This window comes from Phoxinus phoxinus (assembly GCF_949152265.1).
Source record: "Phoxinus phoxinus genome assembly, chromosome: 1".
Classification (NCBI taxonomy): Eukaryota; Metazoa; Chordata; class Actinopteri; order Cypriniformes; family Leuciscidae; genus Phoxinus; species Phoxinus phoxinus.
The window spans coordinates 24,982,072-25,004,198 of NC_136876.1; the positions used below are offsets into that span (position 1 = coordinate 24,982,072).

A 22,127-nucleotide genomic window follows, 5' to 3' on the forward strand; every position below is an offset into this window, starting at 1 on the left:
CAATCTACTCCACTTTACAGCAATGCTGCAATCCTAGATTTAAAGTTTGTGTTCTTTTAAAATCAGCTGAACGGAGTGACATGTCAATCTTCCATTGGGCATACGTCTTAAAACAAAAACAAATTTGCAAGGCAAAATTTACCAAACTTTGAAATGCAGCGAAATTCGCATGAGCTTGCATTTCCTGTCTCTGGCATTCACAATTTTGCGAATGAAATGAAATCAATCGTCTTTTTGCAGCCCAAACCCAAAGACCCCTTAATACTTTACAGTGACTCATAAGAAAACAAACATTGCTCTAGCAGAAAACACCTTGAAAATGGAAATTCCCTGAAATCTTGATTTGAATATACCGGTAAGTACTTGCAGAAGACTTGTGAATAATACATGAAGAACATTATAAATTATCTGACGTATATCAGAAATGTTTCTTATTTCTGACGTATATCAGAAATGTTTTATATGCTATAAAAGTGGTTCTTGCATATGTTGCATTTAAAAAATATATAAAACAAATTAGAGGTTTAGTACAGATCAGACCAGATGTCTTAAAATCATTTATTGACAAATTTTTACAAAGCATTCAAAACCAAATTAAACATTAGCCATTTTTCTACTCAATGACAGGAAAAAGCCACTGCATGGCCCACATTGTGCGTTTTCTGATCTGCTCAAACATGTTCATTTAATTACAGTAATAATTATATTTCTGTTTCACTTTCATCATTTGCACTTTGCAAACTTGGGTTCACGTACAGCTCCGTGTGACATGCGTCGTTAAGCTCTACTTTTAAATCCATTTTAAACAGGACTTATTTTTTAGATACATTATTTTAGAAATTACAAACCTATATTTCAAATCTCCCCTCTCAAAAAAATCTATATTTTCCTGTAAATTTATTTTTAAATGTGACCAAGAGGATTGTGCAGATAATCATGACCTTTCTTTTGTGACTGGCCAATCACATGACACCGCTGTCTGAATTCATAGGATATCGCAGCGGTCTAGATAAAGATCTGGCTGGATGTTCTCCGTTTCAACAAGGATCATCTGATGCGGAATGGGAAGAACAGTAATCTCGGATTTCTGTGAAAGTTAAAAAAATTAATTTGTTATTGTCAGCACAAATGAAGGCCAAGCACGTAACAACAGCAAACTTACTAAACATTAGATCAAAATAAAAAGATATCCGGATTCTAAAGAATAGACACTTCTGTAATCTGCTTCTTTAAAAAAATTAAAAAGGGGGGAGGGTGAGGGAGTTCATTCTCAGAATCTAAACTATTTCCTTGAGATCCAATTTTTTTTTAACAGAGCATATTGTGTATTTCAACTAGTGTTCTCTATTATGCAAAACATTGGTCATTTTAATAGATACACATTTCTAATATTAATGACCCTCTGGGGCAATTTCTTGATGACAAGAATTCAGCAACATGCTAGAAACATTCCAGGTCCAGTATGGTCCATGATAGCATTATGTAGCTGTAGCAAATATGTCCATGAATCCAAAGTTTCATGTCATTTAACAGGGGTCTTTCCTGATACTGGCTGGCTTTCTTGAAGCCTCCATAGGAAGAGCAAGTGCTGTTGTGACTTTTTTCACCTAGAAGAAGTATTTAATATTATGTACAGCATACTATTAAATACTTCCTTCATTGGTGCATAGCCATATAGAGCACCAACATAAAGGGGAGTTGCAGGTTGTTGTGTTTAAGGCAAGTGATTGATGAGGATTTGGTTAATGCTAAACTGAGGTCAAAGAACGTAGTTGACGTTTAGTTGTTATGGCATTCTCTTTTATGTGTGCAGGAATACTGGTGATGTTTCAAAGTAGATGGAATGGTAGCTTGATGTGTTATGACCAGCGGCTATTGGAACAGTGGCTTAGTTGATGAATGCGAAAAATATGTCTGTAAAGAAATCTACAAGTAATTCAGCACTCCTTTGGTAGGATTCTCCTCACATCTGCAATAATACTTATCGGCACCTGTTCCCCCAGCATGAGGGCAGATTTGACAAAATCTGGTTACAGATAACATTGTCTAACATTAAATGAATCTAGCATGAAAAGTAGTTTTAAATAAATATATAAAATGAAAAAATAAAACAAAATTACTAAATTTTTTAGCAATTTACTGCCATGGTATTATAACACCAAGTATAGCGTAATTATTTTTTTTTTTTACAAGATTTGCCATGTTGATAAGTGTGAAAACGCATCTGAAAAGGATCCATTCTGATTTTGACAAGCACACGTACCTAATAAAGTGGTAAATGAGTATATTGATAAAGAAGATCTTTAAGAAACCAAAAAAGGGAAAGACAGAATCTGTATAAAACAAGTTCTTGTCTTAGGCATTCTTGGCATTCAGTTTAAATGTCTTGGCATTCAGTTTAAATGAACTGAATTTCACGACTCACTGACAAAACGGTTTTTCGTCAAAAGAATGGGGAAATAAATGAACTCAGTCAAACGGTTAACATATTTGCTGTCTTTATATTATACTTGTTGTCGTTGAAGGCGTTTACCTTTAATCTCAGGTGTATTAGTTTAGTGGTTCTCAAACCTTTTTTGGAAAAAGAAAAAGCGTCAGGCTCCCCCTTGTGTAGGATGCGTCCCTTTGTGGCCCCGAAAGAAAATTAAGGACACAAAACAATCTCAAAATTACAATATTAATTTAACTAAAAACATTAAATTATACAATGCTGGAACATCAATTCTGTTGGATGATAGCCTTATTTCTCTGATGTATGATAAGACAATTTATGATAAATTCTGTAAGACTGGAGAAACAGCACTGGAAGAGTGGGCTAATCTCTGAGAAAACAAAGGAAATGAACATTTGAACTCTCTTGCTATATTACCATCCCCATTCGAGACACGATCACACTTGAGTTGATCACCTCCCAATTTACATCATTCCCTCCATCCATCCCTACCTGAATTCACCCCAAAATCTATATGGTTTAATATGAACAATTATCATACAGTATTATACATGTTTGGTATTATTTGAAATGTCTCAAAAGTACAAAAGTCTCATTCCCACAGAAGTAATAGAAGGTAATAAGGTGTGGAGAGTTTAGAGATGTTATCTGGTTAACTGCTGTGGGTGTGCCCATGTAAATCAACTTATGCCCCCAGTAAGTCTGGGACAGTGATTAATGCAAATTCCCACTGTGAATTCATATTTAGAGGTTTCTGCCTTGGTCTGAGTATTTAAGGAGATGCTGAAGAAGGCTTGTGGCGATTCTGTACCTCAGATCAGCCCATAGTGTTGAAGGACCTCAAGGACTTCAGCATTATGTATTTTCTAAATGTCGGGTTTAGCCTACATCTTTTACTCTTTATCTCTGAGCATTCGATGTTATTATATTTATTATCTTTGAACCGATTATGAAATTGGCATGATACATTTACTGACATAATAAATTGTTGCATTTGATTTTATTCAGACAGACTCTGAAATTATTTTCTCAAGTAGAATAAATGGATTTGTATGTTACCTCAAGTCTGCGTCAGATTAGTGACGACTAATATTTGGCGCTAATTCAAGTGTACTTGGTTTGCAAAGACCTGAACTGATTTTTCGTTTAGGGCAAACATGCTGCTTGACCAACCTAAATCTGGTTGTGTCTTATCTCTGGCTGTTTTTATTATTTAATGTTACTTTAGATAAGTGCCAGTGGGAAGTCACGTCATGGCAATCCAAAGCTATTATAAGAGAAGTAAAGTTGGTTGACTTATCTGTAGTAGTAGCCATTCCTCTACTGAAGTAAACGTTAAGTTAAATTCAAGTGTAGGCAATTCCATGGGGGCTCTACCAAAGTATCTTTGATTGTGTAAACGTGAATGTGACCGATCTCAGGTATATAGCAATTACCTCTGTTTGGTGACCAAAACTGAAGAGCTTGTGAACGTGAGACCCGCGTTAAACAGAAGCCGTGAGGACCTCTGAGCGACATAGCTTCCTAATCTGAACGGGTAAAATATAATTAAAGAGTTAAATAGAACAATCAAATGTATTGCTAAACTATTATATAATTGACCAATAACCAATTTGGACATCTAACTTAAATTCGAGGTTGTGATAAAATGGAGTCAGATAAAATCTTAAATGGAATTAAATTACTTTGCCACTCGGAAAGACAGTAACGCGCAGATAACTTAACCCGTTATCGGAAACCACCTTTGCACCGATATAGACGGGCTTACAATTCTATATTTCATGGAATTAAACAAATTGTCATAAAACTGTTAGAAATATATTGTGTTGAAACTGATACTTTCAGAAATTTTTGTTTTGGAAAAGCGCAACAAAAGTAGGGCTGTGACGGTGGACATTTTTCAGAGGGCAACAGTTATCCAAGTTATGTCGAAAATTAATGCAGAAATGCACAATGCAAAAACTATGCTTTTAAATGTGATTCAAACTTTAAAAGTGCATTCAAATTTAAACAATAGGCTGCAATGTCCTTAAACATGGAAAGCAATAGAAATTACATGAAATTTAGGAAGTAAGCCAAGTTTAATAATACTTCACCACGACGAAACATTTATCTTCGTATGTCCCGCTCTGTGGTTTGGGGGAACTGTGGGACACAAGCAGGACAGTGCCCATCTCTGGCTAAAGGCGGGTGCACACTGTGCGATTTTTAATAGTCCTTTACACTTGTTGCTTGTCAGACTGTACGAACATGATCCTCGCTGTAAGCCATGTCACACTGTAATATCTCAGTTGTCATTAATGTCAGTTAAAACGGACGCACGCAAGAAAAGTTGTGCAGAGTTTTACATCATCAATCAAAGACGCGTTCGGTGATGTGAGCTGCATTACACGCAGGATTCAAATGGTGGCTACAAAGAAATCTCTAACGTTTATTGTGATCATGGCTTGTCTTGAAAAAAGAAAACAATTTGATGGTCGTCGTAGGAGAAGTCACACTGCAGGACTGTGAGTCAAATCTTCTGACACCGCCAGAATTTCGTCGGAGGTAAAAAATGTATCGCAACGGTCATTAATCGGCTGTCGGTGTTCATGTCAAACTAACGATCAAAGACTTCAGATTTTAGCCAAGGATCAGAGGAATCTTTTAGGAATTGCAAAAATTGTCTTAGATGGCCAAATCGTGGCCAAAGTCGCAGTGTGCACCCGCCTTAATATCTTTATGTTTTCCTGATGTTCCAAAGCAATTGACACTGGTTTTATCGCCTGCATGAGCGAGATAAGGCTAAAGGCCATTGCACACTGAGTCCGAAATTTTCGTATGCGTTTTTTCGTATTCGTGATTCGGTGGCACTGAATTGTCAAAGCACCATTCAAACACCATTCAAACTGCTTGTTACGGATGCGAAAAACACAGAAAATCGAACCAGTTTCAATTTTTTTTATGACGGACGAAAGTTTCGGAGGCAGTGTGCAAGCGTGATTGACATAACGTGAGGTCGTATTTATTTTTTTACGTGCGGAAATTTCGGATGCGAATTTCGGACTCAGTGTGCAATGGCCTTAAGGCTAAGGTAAGGCTAGAAACAGAAGAAGACGAAGATGATTAGACAAATGAATAGGATTTATTAAAGAACTCGGAATAACAACAGACACGATGTGAGACAGTGTGCCTAGCACAAACAATACCGAGCAATAAACTGAAACAGCAGGAACTAAATACACAGAGACGATTAAAGGACGAACAGCTGTGATGATTAGTGTAGTGTCCATGGTGGGAAACACAGACAAAGAAACACATGTGTTTCAATTCATATCAGATTCATTTCCACATATGACTGAGGCCTGAAACTGATCAGAGAATATCGGAATCCATGTGCTTTTTTCCTGCTTACACGTTCGCCGGTCATATTCGATCTGTGCCACTTGAGAGGAAAAAAATTAGAATTGGGTCACTTGAACCATGCAGTGTAAATGGGGCCTTGACGCAGCGCTGCCAGAGAAAGTGAAACTGAATAAATGTGAAATGTGCTATACAAATAAACTTGATGTACCTTACCTTGTCTAATGAGCACAAACAATGTAAAAATATTTTTTTTTTTCACGAGATAAAGACTGAAATCTACAAGATAATAGATTTCTGTGTTAGTGCACTGTGTGACCAGTAATGTATCTTCCCAACAAATCACTTGTTGTGTTGACTGTCATTTGCTGAATAAAATAAAAAGTTAATAGCTTAAAGTTTTCTGTTGTTTGGCAGGTAAAATGGTATCTGGTGTAGTGTTGTTCTCCTCTGGCATAGTAAAAGATAAGAATATAGGGATTAAAAGTGAGCAGACCAAGACACGTTTATAATCCTCAATGAAAGTATGTGAGTGAGGATTTTGCAAAAGAAACAAGAGATTCCATGTGAAGACTAAACAATTTCTTTTTAATGTTATTTTTTAGTATTATTTTTCTTTATTAATTTTCATAATAATTTCATAATGTATTTTGTGAAGTCAGAGTATGTTTCAGTCAAAGGAATGTTTCTTTCAACTGATGCAAATGTAACACTAATGTATACACAGTCACAGAGGGACCATGTACCATGTGTAATCATGAGGTATACATTCTTTTTAAACATAAGCAACATGTCTTGCTACCTTACAGGGAAGTTGTCAGTCCCTCAGTGGTGTATATAAGCTCAATCCTTACTGTACGGACTCAGAGAAACATAGTAGAGGCATGAGGGGGTTAGAGGAAGGAGAAAGATAGAGGCATGAGGGGGTTAGAGGAAGGAGAAAGATAGAGGCATGAGGGGGTGAGGGAGGAGAAACACCAAGAAACCATTTACAGCTGGCATGATGAGAGGATAGAGAAATGGGTAACAGAGAAATCTGGAATGAAGACCACCTCTTATGTAGCCTTATTCTTCTATGCCTGTTTCTCTCGTATGTCTGATACATGTATAAAACTAATAAATAATACATCTCTTGGCAAAATACCTGGTGTAGCTTCCGTGATTCAACCGTAACAGGGGAAAACATTATTTTAAAATCTACACCATGTCCAGAGGAATAACTCACGGAGTTTTAATTTTGTTAAATTCGTGGAAAATCGCAAGACAGAATACAAAGCCGACATTTCAAATATGGACTCTACCCTACCTCACTCATTCGGCACGAATCCAAATGTTTCCATGGTTGCAACGTAACATTTGGTTGCCATTTCTTTGGTAAACAAAGCTTTGTACTTAACTCATGTACTAATATCTACACAAAACGGCATTCACGCGCACAAAAATGTGTTTTTGTAAACCACTGCCGGTGGTATTCGGCCACCGTGGTGGGGCGGTGGTCACACTAACTGGCGCATAGCCCTAAACAAAAGGGAATAATATTGGACATTTATGTACCATCCACATATAAGATGAATAGGCCTATTGAACATTTAGTTAACATATACGGTATTCATTTTATTAAAAAAAAATTCTAGAATTTCCCCCTGGCGCTTCTTGGTTTGTCTTAACCATTAATTAGGACGGTTAGGTAACACACTAAAGTGGCATTACTAGAATGGTTAGTTATGTCAGTTCCTTAGTTTATGCATAGGTAAGTAAAGAGAGGCTTGCTGGGGTTTTGGATGACTTACTCTGGACTATGCTCTGATAGGCCACTGCTGCAGGAGATTCTGGAACTTCAGTTAGGAAAGACTTTCCCTCGTCACAGCTTTTCCCTTAAAAAGCAAAATACAGAAGTGCATTTTGAGAACTAGAAACTGCTGTCTGCTGACTTTTCCTCATGTTTAAGAAGAACCACTGAAGGGAGTTTTTTGTACTTGACTCAATCTACAGACTACACGCTGTAAATATAAAAACAAGGAAACACTCTCACAAAATCAAGAAACGGGATGCACCAGTGCTGCGGTGTAAATTGTTAAACTTCCTCATATCCTGACCGCTTAATGCGGAACAAATGTAGAATAGTATTTCATTACCATTTAATCTGGTTTAAAACATTATCTTCCTTGATAAAAGATTAAGCTTCTTGTACCTATTCGTGGGTCCAGGGGTACTCTGCCCAAAAGAGGGAGATTTAGTTCTTCACACATTCTCTGTGCTCCTCCTGTGGTCGGAGGAAATATCTGTGAAGTATTCTGTAAACAGAGACAAAGGGTATCAAAAAACAACACACAATGTGACAGGTCAGTCGTTTCAATGAACGACTAACTTCTGTTATACAAATGATTTGATCTCTCTTTTCCATGCAAGAGCTTTCAAATAGGATGCAAAAGAACCATAATAAAGTAGTCCGCACAACCCCTACTGAAGTTACACAACAGCTTTGTGTGATGAAGAGAACAGAATTTAAGTTGTTATTCCCTGACAATCTTTCTGTCCAGTGATCTGTTAACGACGAAGTTGTAATCCTCTTTTGTCAAAAGTCTTAAATTAAGTAAGCTTTTTTTTAAAATAAATTAATATTTTTATTCAGCATGGATACATTTAATTGTTCAGAAGTGACTGTAAAGTGGCCTTTTTTATGTTACAAAATATTTATCTCTGAACTTTCTATTCGTCAAAGACGCAGCACAACTTTTCAACTTTAATAATAATAAGAAATGTTTATTGAGCATCAAATCAGTATATTAGAATGAGTTCTGAAGGATCATGTGACACTGAAGACTGGAGTAATGATGCTGAAAATTCAGCTTTGCCATCACAGGAATAAATTACATTTTAAAATATATTCAAATAGTGAACAATTATCAAAATATTTAACAGTATTACTGTTTTCACTGTTTTATTTTTAATAAAATAAATACAGCCTTGGTAAGCATAAGATACTTTCAGAAACATAAAAAAAAAATGTCGGAGACCCTCAAACTTTTGAATGCTATTAAAAATCTTTATTTGCAGATATACACCGAGAAGTAGCACTCCCCAATTTCTGAAAAAAAAAAAGGTTTCTTTTTTCAGAAATCGGGAAAAAGGAGCATCTTTTAAATGAATGTTGATCCAGTTCACAAATATACACAGAATCATTCATTCACCAATATGACTGATCCGGTTCTTGAGTTCCGATTCAATACTTTATTTTTGGGAAGTGCAAATGAGAGTGGTATGAATATGGCAGATGAACTGCTTCTGTACCTGCATAGATACAAATTGAAAACCACCATGCTAGGGATTATAAGGCATTATTAATTCCCCTGACCTGTGTTGTTGTAACAGTCTGGTCTGCAGCACGCTTGACGGGACGGAATATGAACTCAGAATAGTCTTTATTTATACTTAACACTTAGGAACATACAGGGCAACGTAGGAGAAATCACAAACCACTGAACACGAGAAGCGCCAAGAGACTGAACATAACAGAGTTTAAATACAAGACGAACATAATGACTGAAAGGTGATATTTATACGCAACCATACAAACAAACGAGGAGATAACCAGTAACCAAGGAGACCCAAACTAAAAGGAGCAGAGAAACAGGAACTAAGACAAGCAAAATAGAATTTAGAAGTCCATAACCATGACAGTTGTGAACTGAAGTAGATCAGCAATATCTGTCAGATTCACATATACTGTAGATTGAGGTGAAGATCAAGGAAAATGCAAATGGTTATTGTCAATCTTGGTCTGAGCTGTCGACACGACACATCTCGTCACAGTTGTTGTTGTTGGTGCGTCCTACGATGTGAATAGAGGCCGATCCTTGATGCACATGGCCATCCACAGGCGTCGCACACAAACTGGCTAGATGTTGTTATAGATGTTGTTAAGGCTTTGTGCTTTGAACTCTGTTTGTCTACTGCAGTAGTGATGCGGCTGAACTCAAAGGAGTGTATGGCAGTATGGCACTGTGCTCGCCATGATGTCCTGTCTGCAGCCATCTCTTCAAGGGCATTTGGGTTGTAGGAAACTTTTCCTTCTTCTAAGCAAGGACCAGGAGACGTTGGAATCACGTTCAAGCAGAAATTCTTCTTTATTGAGCGCGTCTGCAGTTTTCCAAAAACAGTCTGAATCTGTAACAGTTTACATTGCAATTTTATCTCCATTCCAAGGAGGAGGGACTTCTGGGACTGGAAAGTAGGGAGGAGTTGATTCTATCCAGCAAAAAACCTGTATTGCAGGTTATCTAGATTGCTCCAGAGAAACCGAACCAATCAGCATATAACACTCTATTGTATTGCTAATCTAATCATCCTGACTTGATTGCTCAAACCTTAACATTATCATAGAGACAAAGGGCAAGATTTAAGTAATCTGACTCATTTAACTCACAATAGAGAGAACAGGACTGCCAGGAATCCAGGAAAATGCTGGAAACTCAATAATCATAATTTATACCTCAAATGAAAAAGGTTCTTAAAATTTGTTATTCAGGGTCCATGTTGCATAGTTTCAAATTGGCTTTGAGGCCGTACCATATCAGGTACCTCAGTATGTGGGGCTTTATCCTTCCATTTGACATGTGCAATACGACGTAGACAGCGCATATGGAATAGGGGTGCGCCGATCCGATATTCGGTATTAGTCCGATACTGGCCAAAATCACTGGATCGGATATTGCATGAATCGCGGGAGTATAACCCGATCCGATACGATCACGTCCCTTAGTCCTAAATTGTCATACAAATGCTTAACAACACCTGAGAGACATGCCGTAAAGAGAGATGAGCAACATGCGTCACGCAGGGTTGCCAGATTTTCACATACAAATCCCGCACAATTGCTTCTTAAAAATAGCTAATCGCGTTTCGGGGTGGGAGAGACCGCGGACTTGGCAACACTGGCATCACGTGAACGGTAGCTAGAGGTGAGTGAGGTAAGCGAGCCCTCTCAGCAATTGTCCCTCCAGAAAAACGCGATTATGCGATCGCATGATTCAATGCAAAATCAGCCAAAGTCTGCATATTTATGCGGGGGGCGCATTTTTTTCAAATACGCCGCACTTTCGCCGCATAAATTGCAGATTTCCGCACCGTTAACTTCACACAAGCGCAGCCATTTGCCCTGTTGCCATGGGAACGTTATGAAGTGACGTAATTGCGCAACATCATTGAAAAGCTGCAAACCCCGTAATGCTGATGAAACCATGATGAAGCTCGCAAATCATTCTCATTTGCCAACAAACATAAGCGCAAAAGACCGCGCAAAGCAGTTTCCCAGTGTGTTACATGACAGTGGGGGCAAATTATTTTGCACTCTGTGCAACTGTGTGTTGGACCACAGGCGGAAGTCGACGCTGGACAACCACTTTGTCATTTTTACAGAAGTTGTAGCATATTAAAATTGTAAAGCTACAGAACTTGTTCGACTCATCAATGTTTTGTAAGTTTGAGCCATGTGTTTATTAAAGGGCACCTATTATGGAATTTTGAAATTGACCTTTCATGTAGTGTGTAACATAGATCTAAGTGAACAAAAATATCCTGCAAAGTTTGAAATATGAAAGTTCACCGTATATAAAGTTATTGTCTTTCAAAAGTAAGAGTCGACTGAGTCATTTTTATGAATCATCAGAAGACCGAAGATTTTTCTCTGACTAGATGACGTCAACTTGTAAAGTTATTTGAATACGATACGCCCACTTATTGCGCACCAAGGCCAGCAGGGAAAACTTGAAAACATCATGGCGACGAGACGCTGTGTTCTGAAGTGCGACTCAAAAGCCAACTTTTTTCATCTGCCCAAGGAGGAGCATTAGAAGACTAAGTGGCTACAATTCATATATACAACTATACCACAGAAGTATAGTCCGAGCCTTGTGAAAGACGATTGCTTTTTAAATGCAATCAAACTTGGATTCGCGAGCCGGCTGATATTGAAGGAAGGTTCATTTCTAAGTGTTTGCATCAGCTTCCTCCGCAGTCCTCTGTATCACAACCTGTAAGTGTTATTAATAATTGTTGCTTTTATGTTTTATGTAGCATGCTTAATTATTTTGTTTGTTGTGTAAGCACCGTTTAGCTTCTAGGTCTTCAATGACAATTGTATTGAGATATGTGAAGTATTTGTCGTTGTTTTCGGAGTTGTCTTAAAGAATAGAATAATACCTCGTAGCATTTTTTATTTTATTTTTAAACGTTATGTTTATGCATCGGGCTAATGCAAACAAAGACTGATTGTGCTTTTACAATATAAACTCTGGGCTAAGCTCACTAACATAACATTAAATTATTTATCTTATTTTTAGTTTTTTACTACAAACTACAAAGCAGTGGACTATAATCATTATTATAACACGATTTAATTGATAAAAGCATCATTGTACTCCGTGTTAAACAATAAGTATTATCTCTGTAAACACTGCTGGGTCATCTGACCAATCAACGCAGATTAGCGTCGCGCAAAGGAGGGGTTTGGAAAAATGAGTCGTTGAAGGAATCATTTGGTGAGCAAATCAGGTAAAAATAAATGCATATTATACGAAAACAAAAGTGTTTTTTGACATTGCATGCACGTAAATCTGTTGTTGGGGACTCCCTAAACAACATTAGGAACATTTTAAATGTCATAATAGGTGCCCTTTAAGGTCTGAAATAAAACAAGATGAGAACTTAAATATTCCCAGCACTTTATGTGAGGTAGTATGCGTGCTTATCATAGGAAATAATAAGAAATGACTCTTTACATTAAAGTAGTAGCCTAGTGAATAGTGTGTTGGGGAATTTTTATTTTTTTCTCTTTTTCATCAAACCGCAGTTTTTGCAAGTTCCCGCAATTTTTGCAAGAAAACGTGCCGCATAATCAAGGATTTTTGCCCGCAACAATCACAAAAATCCAGTTTTTCTGGAAGGACTTAATTATTAAGTTATCATGTCAGCTGTGTGGAATATATGGTATTGTATCGGTCGGTATCGACAGATACTCAAGTGTGTGGTATCGGTATCGGACATGAAAAAGTGGTATCGAGCCACCCCTAATATGGAACTGATCAAGTTTGGTAATTTGCCGGCGACAAATGGTCCAGGACCATTTATATTGCCAATATACAGTATTCCGTAACACACTCAATTTCACTATAATCCTGATCTTTCAGATACACGTAGAGATGGAATAACACAAAGACATTCAATTGTTTGGTGATTTGTATACTCATAAAATGTTAGCAATTGAGTGCAAAGTTCCTTTATAAGGATTTACAGGTGCAGCATTATACAGGTGCAGCATGCTACACAACAAGGTGGTAATTTATTGCACTTTTCTCTCAGTTCCAACAGATAACATTATAAAAAGGGATGAAAGGGAATAGAAAAAAGGGCCCAAGGACTTATGTCATATCAATCTCATTGGTTTTTATGGAGATGATACACCATCTTCTAAATCCAGATGGGAAAAATATTTGGAGTGTATTTTTGAACAAGATAATTGGGAATCTATTTGTGAAAATAACAAAGGCGTAGATGGACGACGCAGTAAATGAGCGTGGAATCATGGAAGTTGTCGTCATGTCGATGGATCTAACGTTAATAATGTTTAAGGGGAAATAATGTTTATGGATGAGTGAACACATTCATGTTTTTTATTATATATTTTTCATGACTGTGGTATGAAGCAAGTCGCGATTGCTAATGAGAGACAGATATCAGCGCCACACGCGAGTCCCGTGGATATAAAGGAATGAGGACATTTCATTCTACCGAACTACCCCGCAAGTGCTGAATTACTACTCGCATTATTACTCGTTTATTTGACGAATTTAACTTGTGAGGTAACGCAGCGCTTTTTCACTTGGTCTACACTATCACACTAAAATGGATTTGAGTGAGTTGAAAGATACAATGTTATTCTATGTGTTAGTTTGTTGGCGGTATGAGACTAGCAGTCAGCTAGATCAACATTGGAATAACATACTGGTCATATCATATAATAAAGTACATGCAAGAGCGGCGTCTCAGTCAAGTCCAAGTTTGTCACGGACGTGGAGCTCTCAGCATTTTAAAAACACCACACCGATATTGATCCTCGTTTTAGTTCTCCTTTTGTCCCAAAGTCTGCTTGCCATGATCCATAATGTTTGAACGAAACAACAGCGTGCTGCTAAACATTACGCAGTTGTCCACATTTGTCGACATGGTTACTATGGCAGTACGAGCGTAAACCAGGGATAACGCAGATATTATGTCATTGACAGGCGACAAGGGACTGGCACTATTTAAAATTGTGAATTTCTCTGAATTTACAAATTCTTGGAAACATTTAAGATAATGCAAGTACAAAATTGAAAGTGGACTCAATTGAACTGTGCAAGTGGTTTTTGGATATTTTGATACAAAATTTGGTTTCACTTTATTTGGATGGTCCCTTTAACACATTCTGTTGTCTATAAGTAACATTGCCCCTTCATGTCAACTAACTATCATTAGAGTGTTAGTAGAACATTAGTAGACTGGTAGGGTTAGAATAAGTTGGCATGTAGTTGCAAAGTTACTTATAGTCAGTAGAGTGTCTGTTGGAAGAGCATCACAAAAAAAGAGTTTGCAGATATTAAGCAGACAGTCTACTAATACTCTAATGAGAGTTAGTTGACATGTATTTGCGCAGTTACTTATAGTTAACAGAATGTTCTAAAGGGACCATCAAAATAAAGTGTTACCCAAAATTCTTATATATTGTACCTTTAACATTACATACTGGAGAGATTACACAAAATGATTACGTAAGTGACTCATGTTTAAAGATTTAAAGTAAAGGTTGGCACATTATCACATAAGTTTTGGGTGTGTGCAAAACTTAAAACGTATTGGGAAAATATACTAAATACAATTAACAAAATTACTGAGGTTAAACTTCCACTTGTTCCAAGATTTATTTTATTAGGGAGTGAATCAGTTCAGCAACTTGGCCCTATAGCAGCAAAGAAATGTATAGCTACACAATGGAGAGAACAATCATCTAATGTTACAGTTAATATCTAAAAAAACAACAACAACAACAATTTGAGAAGAATAGGTTCAATTGTTTTGATTATATGAAAACCTGTGGTGCTACACTGGTAGATTATGTTGATGTAGTAATGTAACATTGCGGTTGTTTACCCTGTTGCAAGTATTATCACATTAGTATGTTAAATAATACTTTTTCTTTTTGTTAACATTTTCGTATGCTTATTATTTTAATGTAATCTTTTTTTATTTATCTGTTTTATTTTATTCACTGCAGCTACCCGCTCTGAAATTAAACTGCTGTCTACCCAGAGGGAGAGGAAGGTGGTTTAAAAAAAGACTATTGACTTTCATAAAAGGACAATAAAAAGAATTCTCACAAGTCCTGATATGGCTTCGGAAAACTTGGCATGCAGCATACCGACTCAAATTGACTTCTTTCACGATACTTAATGATGGGATATTCTTCAAATCTACTTGTTCTCCCTTCAACGTAAGGAAGTCATACAGATTGGAATGACATGAGGGTGAGTAAATGATGTGAATAAAATAAAATTTAAAATAAGAAAATATCAAGCTTCATCACACAAGTTCAATTAAATATATATATATATATATATATATATATATATATATATATATATATATATATATATATATATATATTGTGCAACACTGTTAACATACAGAAAACATTAAGGGTAATGTGTTCGGTGTTTTGCCATAATATACTGCATTTAAACTTGTATACTATACCTTGCATTTAGGACAAACAAAGCCACTCATGTTTTCAATCACACCTATGATGGGCAATTTGACCTTTTTACAGAATCGGATCTCTTTTCTCACATCCTGCAAAGATACTTCCTATTTGAGAAGGGAACGATAAAAAAAACATAATACAGTAGTCAAAACATGCAGTTACATCTTAATAGGGATCATTGAACATGTTTAAATGCTTGTATAAATTAAAAATACAGAAAATTTGTTTATGTTGGTTGATACTTTTCTTCTCCTGTGCCACGACAATGGTGACAATGGTGCTACAAAGCAAACATTTAATTTATAGTGTGCCACTGCAAAGCAGTCTGGTACTTTATAACCCTTTAGTCCGACAAAAAAAAAAGAAAGAAGACAGTTGGCTATTTTCAAGGAAGTGTAAGTGCATTTATGCGTCCTTTCACACAGCTGCAGAGAAAGCCTCTCTAAACCTGAATGATTCTTGATGTTATTAATTAACTAGCCTAGTAATCAATGTTTAAATGCTCAGTTGGGAGAACTATTTGTTGGGGGCTTCGTTAAGCATGTGTGCAAATAAGAAGCACAACTTGTCTGAAGACATAAATAACTTTTTTTTATTTTTTATACATTGTTCACACCATTGAGTTCCACTTCACTGGTAACGTGCAGGAAATCAACACTTTTTTAAAAACAACTTTCAGTTAAGTGTGAAAGCATGCTGTTCCCACACCTCAGTACATCTGAACTCATGATAAAAATCAAACTAGATTATTTTAAACTTGTTTCTGTTTTTTTTTTATGCAAACTTTCTTTTCTTTGATTTTAATCTTTTTTTTAAAAATGCAAACTAGATCACACTGTGTAAAAGCAATTTCCTGAAACATGAATTGTTGCTGTTCACCTGCGGGGTGGTGATGATGACCGCCCCATCGATGCCAGCGCCGCTGAGATACTGTACAATGGACAAGTGCTCATCAGATGTTCCTGGGGGCGTGTCTACGATCAGATAGTCCACTTCTCCCCAGTCTACATCCCTCAGGAACTGTTTTATCATCCCTAAACAACAGCAAGATACCAAAAATTAGACTATGCAGCATAGCAAATTTATCAATTGGCAAACAACTGCACTGTTTAGCCTCTTTAGTCTTATCCTTTTTCTCTCTCTTTAAAAATGTGAAGGCCAAATATGGTAACCCATACTCAGAATTTGTCCTAGTTAGTAAACACACATTGAGAAGTGAACTAGCCATTTTTGATGCGGCACCTGGGGAGCGATTGAGAGTTCAGTGCCTTGCTCAAGAGCACCTCATTAATTTCCTGTCAGTATTGAGAATCAAACCCGCAACCTTTAGGTTATCAGTATGGATCTCTAACCATTAGCTAACGACTGCCCCTGTCTTATGTAAAATGCAATCTTAGTGATAGTCAGATAAGCAAACAGCTAGGCAACCAAAATCCTTCTTTTTGTACACTTGTAGTGTTTTGATGCTTGATGTGCACCACAATGAAGCCTAATCCAATACGTTTGCTTACGTTTGTATCTCAGATGCCAACATTTTCTACATTAGCTGTTATCCTGCAGATAGACAGTACACCGATATTGATTTACTTTCTCTAAAAAAGGCGAACAAAAACACAAGGAATGTTGATGCTATTCAACCATACAAAAAAAGATGACTACAGAACTTGACAAATAGGGTCATTCAAAAGCACTTCAGTTTGAGTGAATAGCATCTTACTTTAGTTTTTAACTAGCCTACTTACTGCTATGTGCTGTAATAAAGGACCATGATGCATTTTTTCCTAGTGTTCTAGTTTAGTTAGTGCCATATAAATATCATTGCCTGTTTGGAAAAAAGTTAAATATTGGTTGGTGGTGTCGTTTATGATTCCAACATGTCACTCAAAGTTTCCCTTAAAGCTGATTCAACCATATAACTGAACCTCAAATGTTAAACAACAACTATAATTAGTTAGTTAGATGAGTCAGTGAGGCTGTTGCATCAATATTTTGACTATATCCTTAAGTTCTAGTTCACAAGAGTCATTTGTTTGTGAATCGAACATCACAGCTTGTGTTGTGTTCAATGTTGCATGCAGGAAACAGTGGCACATTAACCCTTACAAAATTATATCTGGAGAAATCGCATATCGACTGACTAGATTAAGATTTTACACTTTTGTAGCAGAATTTAATTTTTCAACGCATTTGCGTCCATTTTAGGTGCAGTCCGGAGATATGGAGTATACTCCTGATTTTCTCAAACCTATTCCAGCCAGACAAGGTCAGCGTTACACAGATAAAAAAAGACAATATTCCATGTTTGGAATGATACCATTCAAAATGTACCACACAAAATCATTCTAGTTGCATAATAGTCACTGTCCTGCCAAACCACCCACCTGTGCTAAATGATCACACATAGGGCAGACACCAGTACAAGAAAAGAAGGAAGATCCTTCTACCAGGAAGAACAGAACAGAAAATAATTTGGTTTTGTAACAGGTACTGTAAATGTCAGTGTCATAACTTTTATTTCACTTATATATATATATATATATTTACTGTCATAACCATTTGCATTATAAAACAAGTAAAAAAACAAAACAACTTCGCCTGAATCATACAATGTTACTTCCTTAAAATGCAAAAACAACAGCCGGCTCGACATCTGATAAACATGATCGAAAACGGCTATTGCATATTTCTGTGTACATGAGATTCAACACCAATCAAGAGTCATTCAGCTCACATATGTACATTAATGGGGCTACTCAACATCTTGTCCATTACTGTATCAACATCCAACACACCTGTGAAACATAGACCTTATCACAGATGAGACATTCAGATATCAGGCAGTGGTTATAATACACAGCATAAGGAAGTGAAACTCATCTGGTCTAAACTTAACTTAGTGCTTCAGATAAACAGAGCTTTTCTGAGCATGTCATCACGAACAGGATGGCAGATTTTTTTTTTTCTTTTGGAGTAAAGGGTATAAAACATTTAACAGTTACACTTTATTTTGATGGTCCACTTTAGACTCTTTACTAGACAGTCAAATAATACACTAATGACAGGTAGACATGTAGTTGCAAAGTTATTAGAAAGTCTAAAGTGGACCATCGAAATAAAGTGTTACCCATTTAACCAATAATACTTCTAAGTCTAATGCAGAAAGAAAGATGAATTTCATACAATACATCGGGATTTCTGTTCTGTTTAAATCTAATTTTGAAAGCAGTACTTCTGCTTCATATAGAGTTGTATTGTGGCAGGAAGCTAACACTGCCCTTTTATCAGTTATTTTACCCTTTTATTTATTTAATTACATTTACATGTACACATACACTAAGAAACACCAGTTATTTCACACTGATTAACAGAGAAAGAGATGAAAAAAACGGTTTACTGAAATGAAACCTGCACGTTAACCAAGTGGAAACATTTTTATTAAAAAACAGCTATATGAAACCAAAAATGCACCACTAAGATGAACTTAACCATTAAACCAACAATCCTATGACTGCTACCCACAACAAGTGCATCACATGCACCATACCCGTCATATTTTATGCCAAGGACATGATTAGACTTGCTCTGGAAAGTAGGCAAATACTTAGGGTGGGCATTTCCATACACCTTCTGAAATTTTGCAACACCACATTGTGATTCTTCCACTCCATTTTAATACCTGCATAATGACCCTGTTTTTTTCTAGAGCAAGGTCTGACAGAGGCGCTTGAATTCCCCAAGCACTTTGAAATAGAGCACTCTGGGTAGAATACAAATAGGTCACATGGCTAGTGCAGCACTGTACCAGTTGATTTGACCTGTGCTGCACTATCAGAGATATTTTGCAAGTGAACATCTACAAATAACTGCATAGATGTCAGTTAGCACATACTGTCACACTTTTGCCATCTTTGGCTTCCAATACAACTCACAGCTAAATAAAACAGCATGATTATGAGGAAGGCAATTTAAACCACTGAATAAAATATATAAAGGGCTAAAGTGAACTACAAACCATTCTTTTTGGGTCCTCTCCAGATAACGGCATCATCTGGACTACTGAGCAGAAACCCGATGGACATGACAGCCAAGTTGTCCTCAACATACTAGACACAGAGAATATATCAGCATGTAATAAAGACACAAAACCCTTTGAACCAATGAAGGGACATCAGAATCCAAATCAAAAGAATAGATAAAAAAAACTAAAAACTAAAATAAAAACTCACCACTGGGGACCAGCCTGAGCCACTCTGATGAACCTGCAGAAAAAACAAAGACAGAATGGGATTATAAAACATTCAGACACCCCAGCCTTCTGACACAAGTATGATGCATAATGAAGTCTGTCTCTGCAGTGACATACCTGCTCCCCCTCTAAGCCCATTATTCTAGGTATAGATGGCCCACAGATGTCCACATCTAGGAGTGCTATCTGGAACAGGGGGAAAAAAATGACAACTGGCATAAGATTGTTTATTATAGATATGGATTATGTAAACATTTAATTTTTACATAGTGTGATTTCTAACCAGATTTTTGATAATTAAGCTAAATAATTATTGTATTAAAAAATGTGGCAAAAATTACCATTCAAATGTGTAAATTTGGTCAGTCCAATACACCTTGCTCATATTATTTGCTTTAATAAACAAAGCAAAGAGGTTGGGATTTGAACAACATGTATTTTTTCGATGGCAAATGAAAATTGCACCACTGCAGTGCAGTACAATGTTAACACAAGATGTCAGTGTGGCACAGCTTAGTGAGTCAGCAACTCTCACACAGACTACATGCACATACACAGTCTGACCAGCACTGACTCAGAAAGTCATTACATAAGACCATGACTTCAGTTCCAGCTCTATACACAGACCTCAACAACCTCCAATACATGTTTCAGCTTTTAAATTCATCTCTGAATGCCACATTACCCTGATGTGACCGGAAAACATAACGTTTCCATGGCCTTTGTGGTGTGAATGAAATCATTGGGTCTGAGTGTACAGCCTAGATTTGGTGTGGGTTGAGTGTATACCAGACCTGATGGTTATATTTGAACTCTAGGCCAGATGTGGAGAAGAGCTGTGAGATACGAACAGGTGCACAAGTTTGTGAAACAGTCTCCCTTTGGCATCTCATTTAATAGTGTCTAGGGTCTCAATTGACCCTTCGCTAAGCAAAAACCGCCTGAAAACCGCTACTGGCCAATCGTGGCTTAGCAACAATAACTAGGCGTGGGAGGTCTGGCAAGCTTTCGAGTGAGGGGAACATGCCGAAGCATTGTGCGTATGGATTGTGCAAATCTGATACCCGGTATCCTAAAAAAAATGTTTTCCTTCCCGAATTCTAAAAGCCAAGGGGAGAAATGCCGTGCGTGGATCAAGCAGTGTGGGAGACCCCATTCACAACGAAATGTCAACAGGATTAACAAAAACACCTATTGCTTGGAAAAAATGACGGTTCTTTGTTCATATTCATAATGCATATATTTGAACGTAAAATAAGACGATTAAAGGTAAGACGGAGGCTCACTGACATACTTTAAAATATATTTCAGCATTTTGTAAATCGACGGCCTACTACCCCTGACTGAGTAACTTTACCCCACTCCGATCGCGGCTCTCCCGGTGTTAGTGTTATTCCACAAGATTTATGGATAAACTGTTTGATTTATAATTAGTAGATTATTTTCACATTTCACTTACCCTGCTGTGCATGAACATAGCTGTTCCTCAATTTGTGTGTTTCCCATTTGAATGGCCAGTGTATGAGGCGGCTGCTGCTTGCACTGGGAGGCTTTAGCTTCAATTTTTATGAAATTATTCTCTAGTCGGTTGCATATTATGTTGTGGATATATCCCTCGAATGCATACTGCAGTCCCTTTTGTCTTGCTCTCTCAGATATTTCACCTGTTCGCCAAAAATGACCAATTATCTCATTGGGAATGTCTGACACTGGTGCATACATACTGTAATCATAGACAGTATATAGACTGTAATAGACGTGCCAGGCGCGAAAGCTTGTCAGGCGTAGAGTAACATAGTGTAACAATCAATGTAACATTGATTGATGTAGTGTGGATTTTTGTTTTATTTGTTGGTTTACTGATTCTGTACAGCAGTTTGGAACAACATGTGTTGCATTTAATATGTGCTTTAAAAAATAAATTGAACTGCTTAATGTGCATTAGAGTGTGTGATAACATCCAGAACACTTCAACAAATACTGCCAAAACTACAGAGCAGGTGAGATCGATCCATCTAGCACTAAAAACACCTCAGCGGAGCCTCACAGAAAAAGCTGCAGATGTCATTCGGCACAGGAAAAAAAAAAGACTGGGAGGGGGATGATATTCCTGGCTTTTGTAAAAAAGGAGATAATCAAAACTCTTCTTCATCTCTTGCTAATAGACCCCCGAGGGCTGCTGCATGCCAACTACAGCATATGTTTAGATGATCACACCAGAGCAAATCTCCAGCCATGAGTTAGTGTTTGTGTGTGTGACTAATCCGTGGACATGATAGGAACGGAGCAAA

General features: G+C 37.0%; 1 protein-coding gene across 1 annotated transcript in view; it reads right to left on the bottom strand.

Moving 5' to 3' along the window:
- Positions 1–518: 518 nt before the first annotated feature.
- The window catches only part of nubp1 (nucleotide binding protein 1 (MinD homolog, E. coli)), a 34,332-nt gene continuing 12,723 nt past the window's right edge, over positions 519–22,127 (bottom strand). Inside the window, exons 4-11 of the mRNA XM_079624322.1 lie at positions 19,954–20,022; positions 19,817–19,849; positions 19,603–19,693; positions 16,470–16,624; positions 15,584–15,694; positions 7,986–8,088; positions 7,585–7,668; positions 519–1,087 (exon numbers count right to left, since the gene is read on the bottom strand). Of these exons, the coding sequence (XP_079480448.1) occupies positions 1,038–1,087; positions 7,585–7,668; positions 7,986–8,088; positions 15,584–15,694; positions 16,470–16,624; positions 19,603–19,693; positions 19,817–19,849; positions 19,954–20,022 (696 nt within the window). The 3' untranslated portion in view covers positions 519–1,037. The remainder of the gene's footprint in view (positions 1,088–7,584; positions 7,669–7,985; positions 8,089–15,583; positions 15,695–16,469; positions 16,625–19,602; positions 19,694–19,816; positions 19,850–19,953; positions 20,023–22,127) is intronic.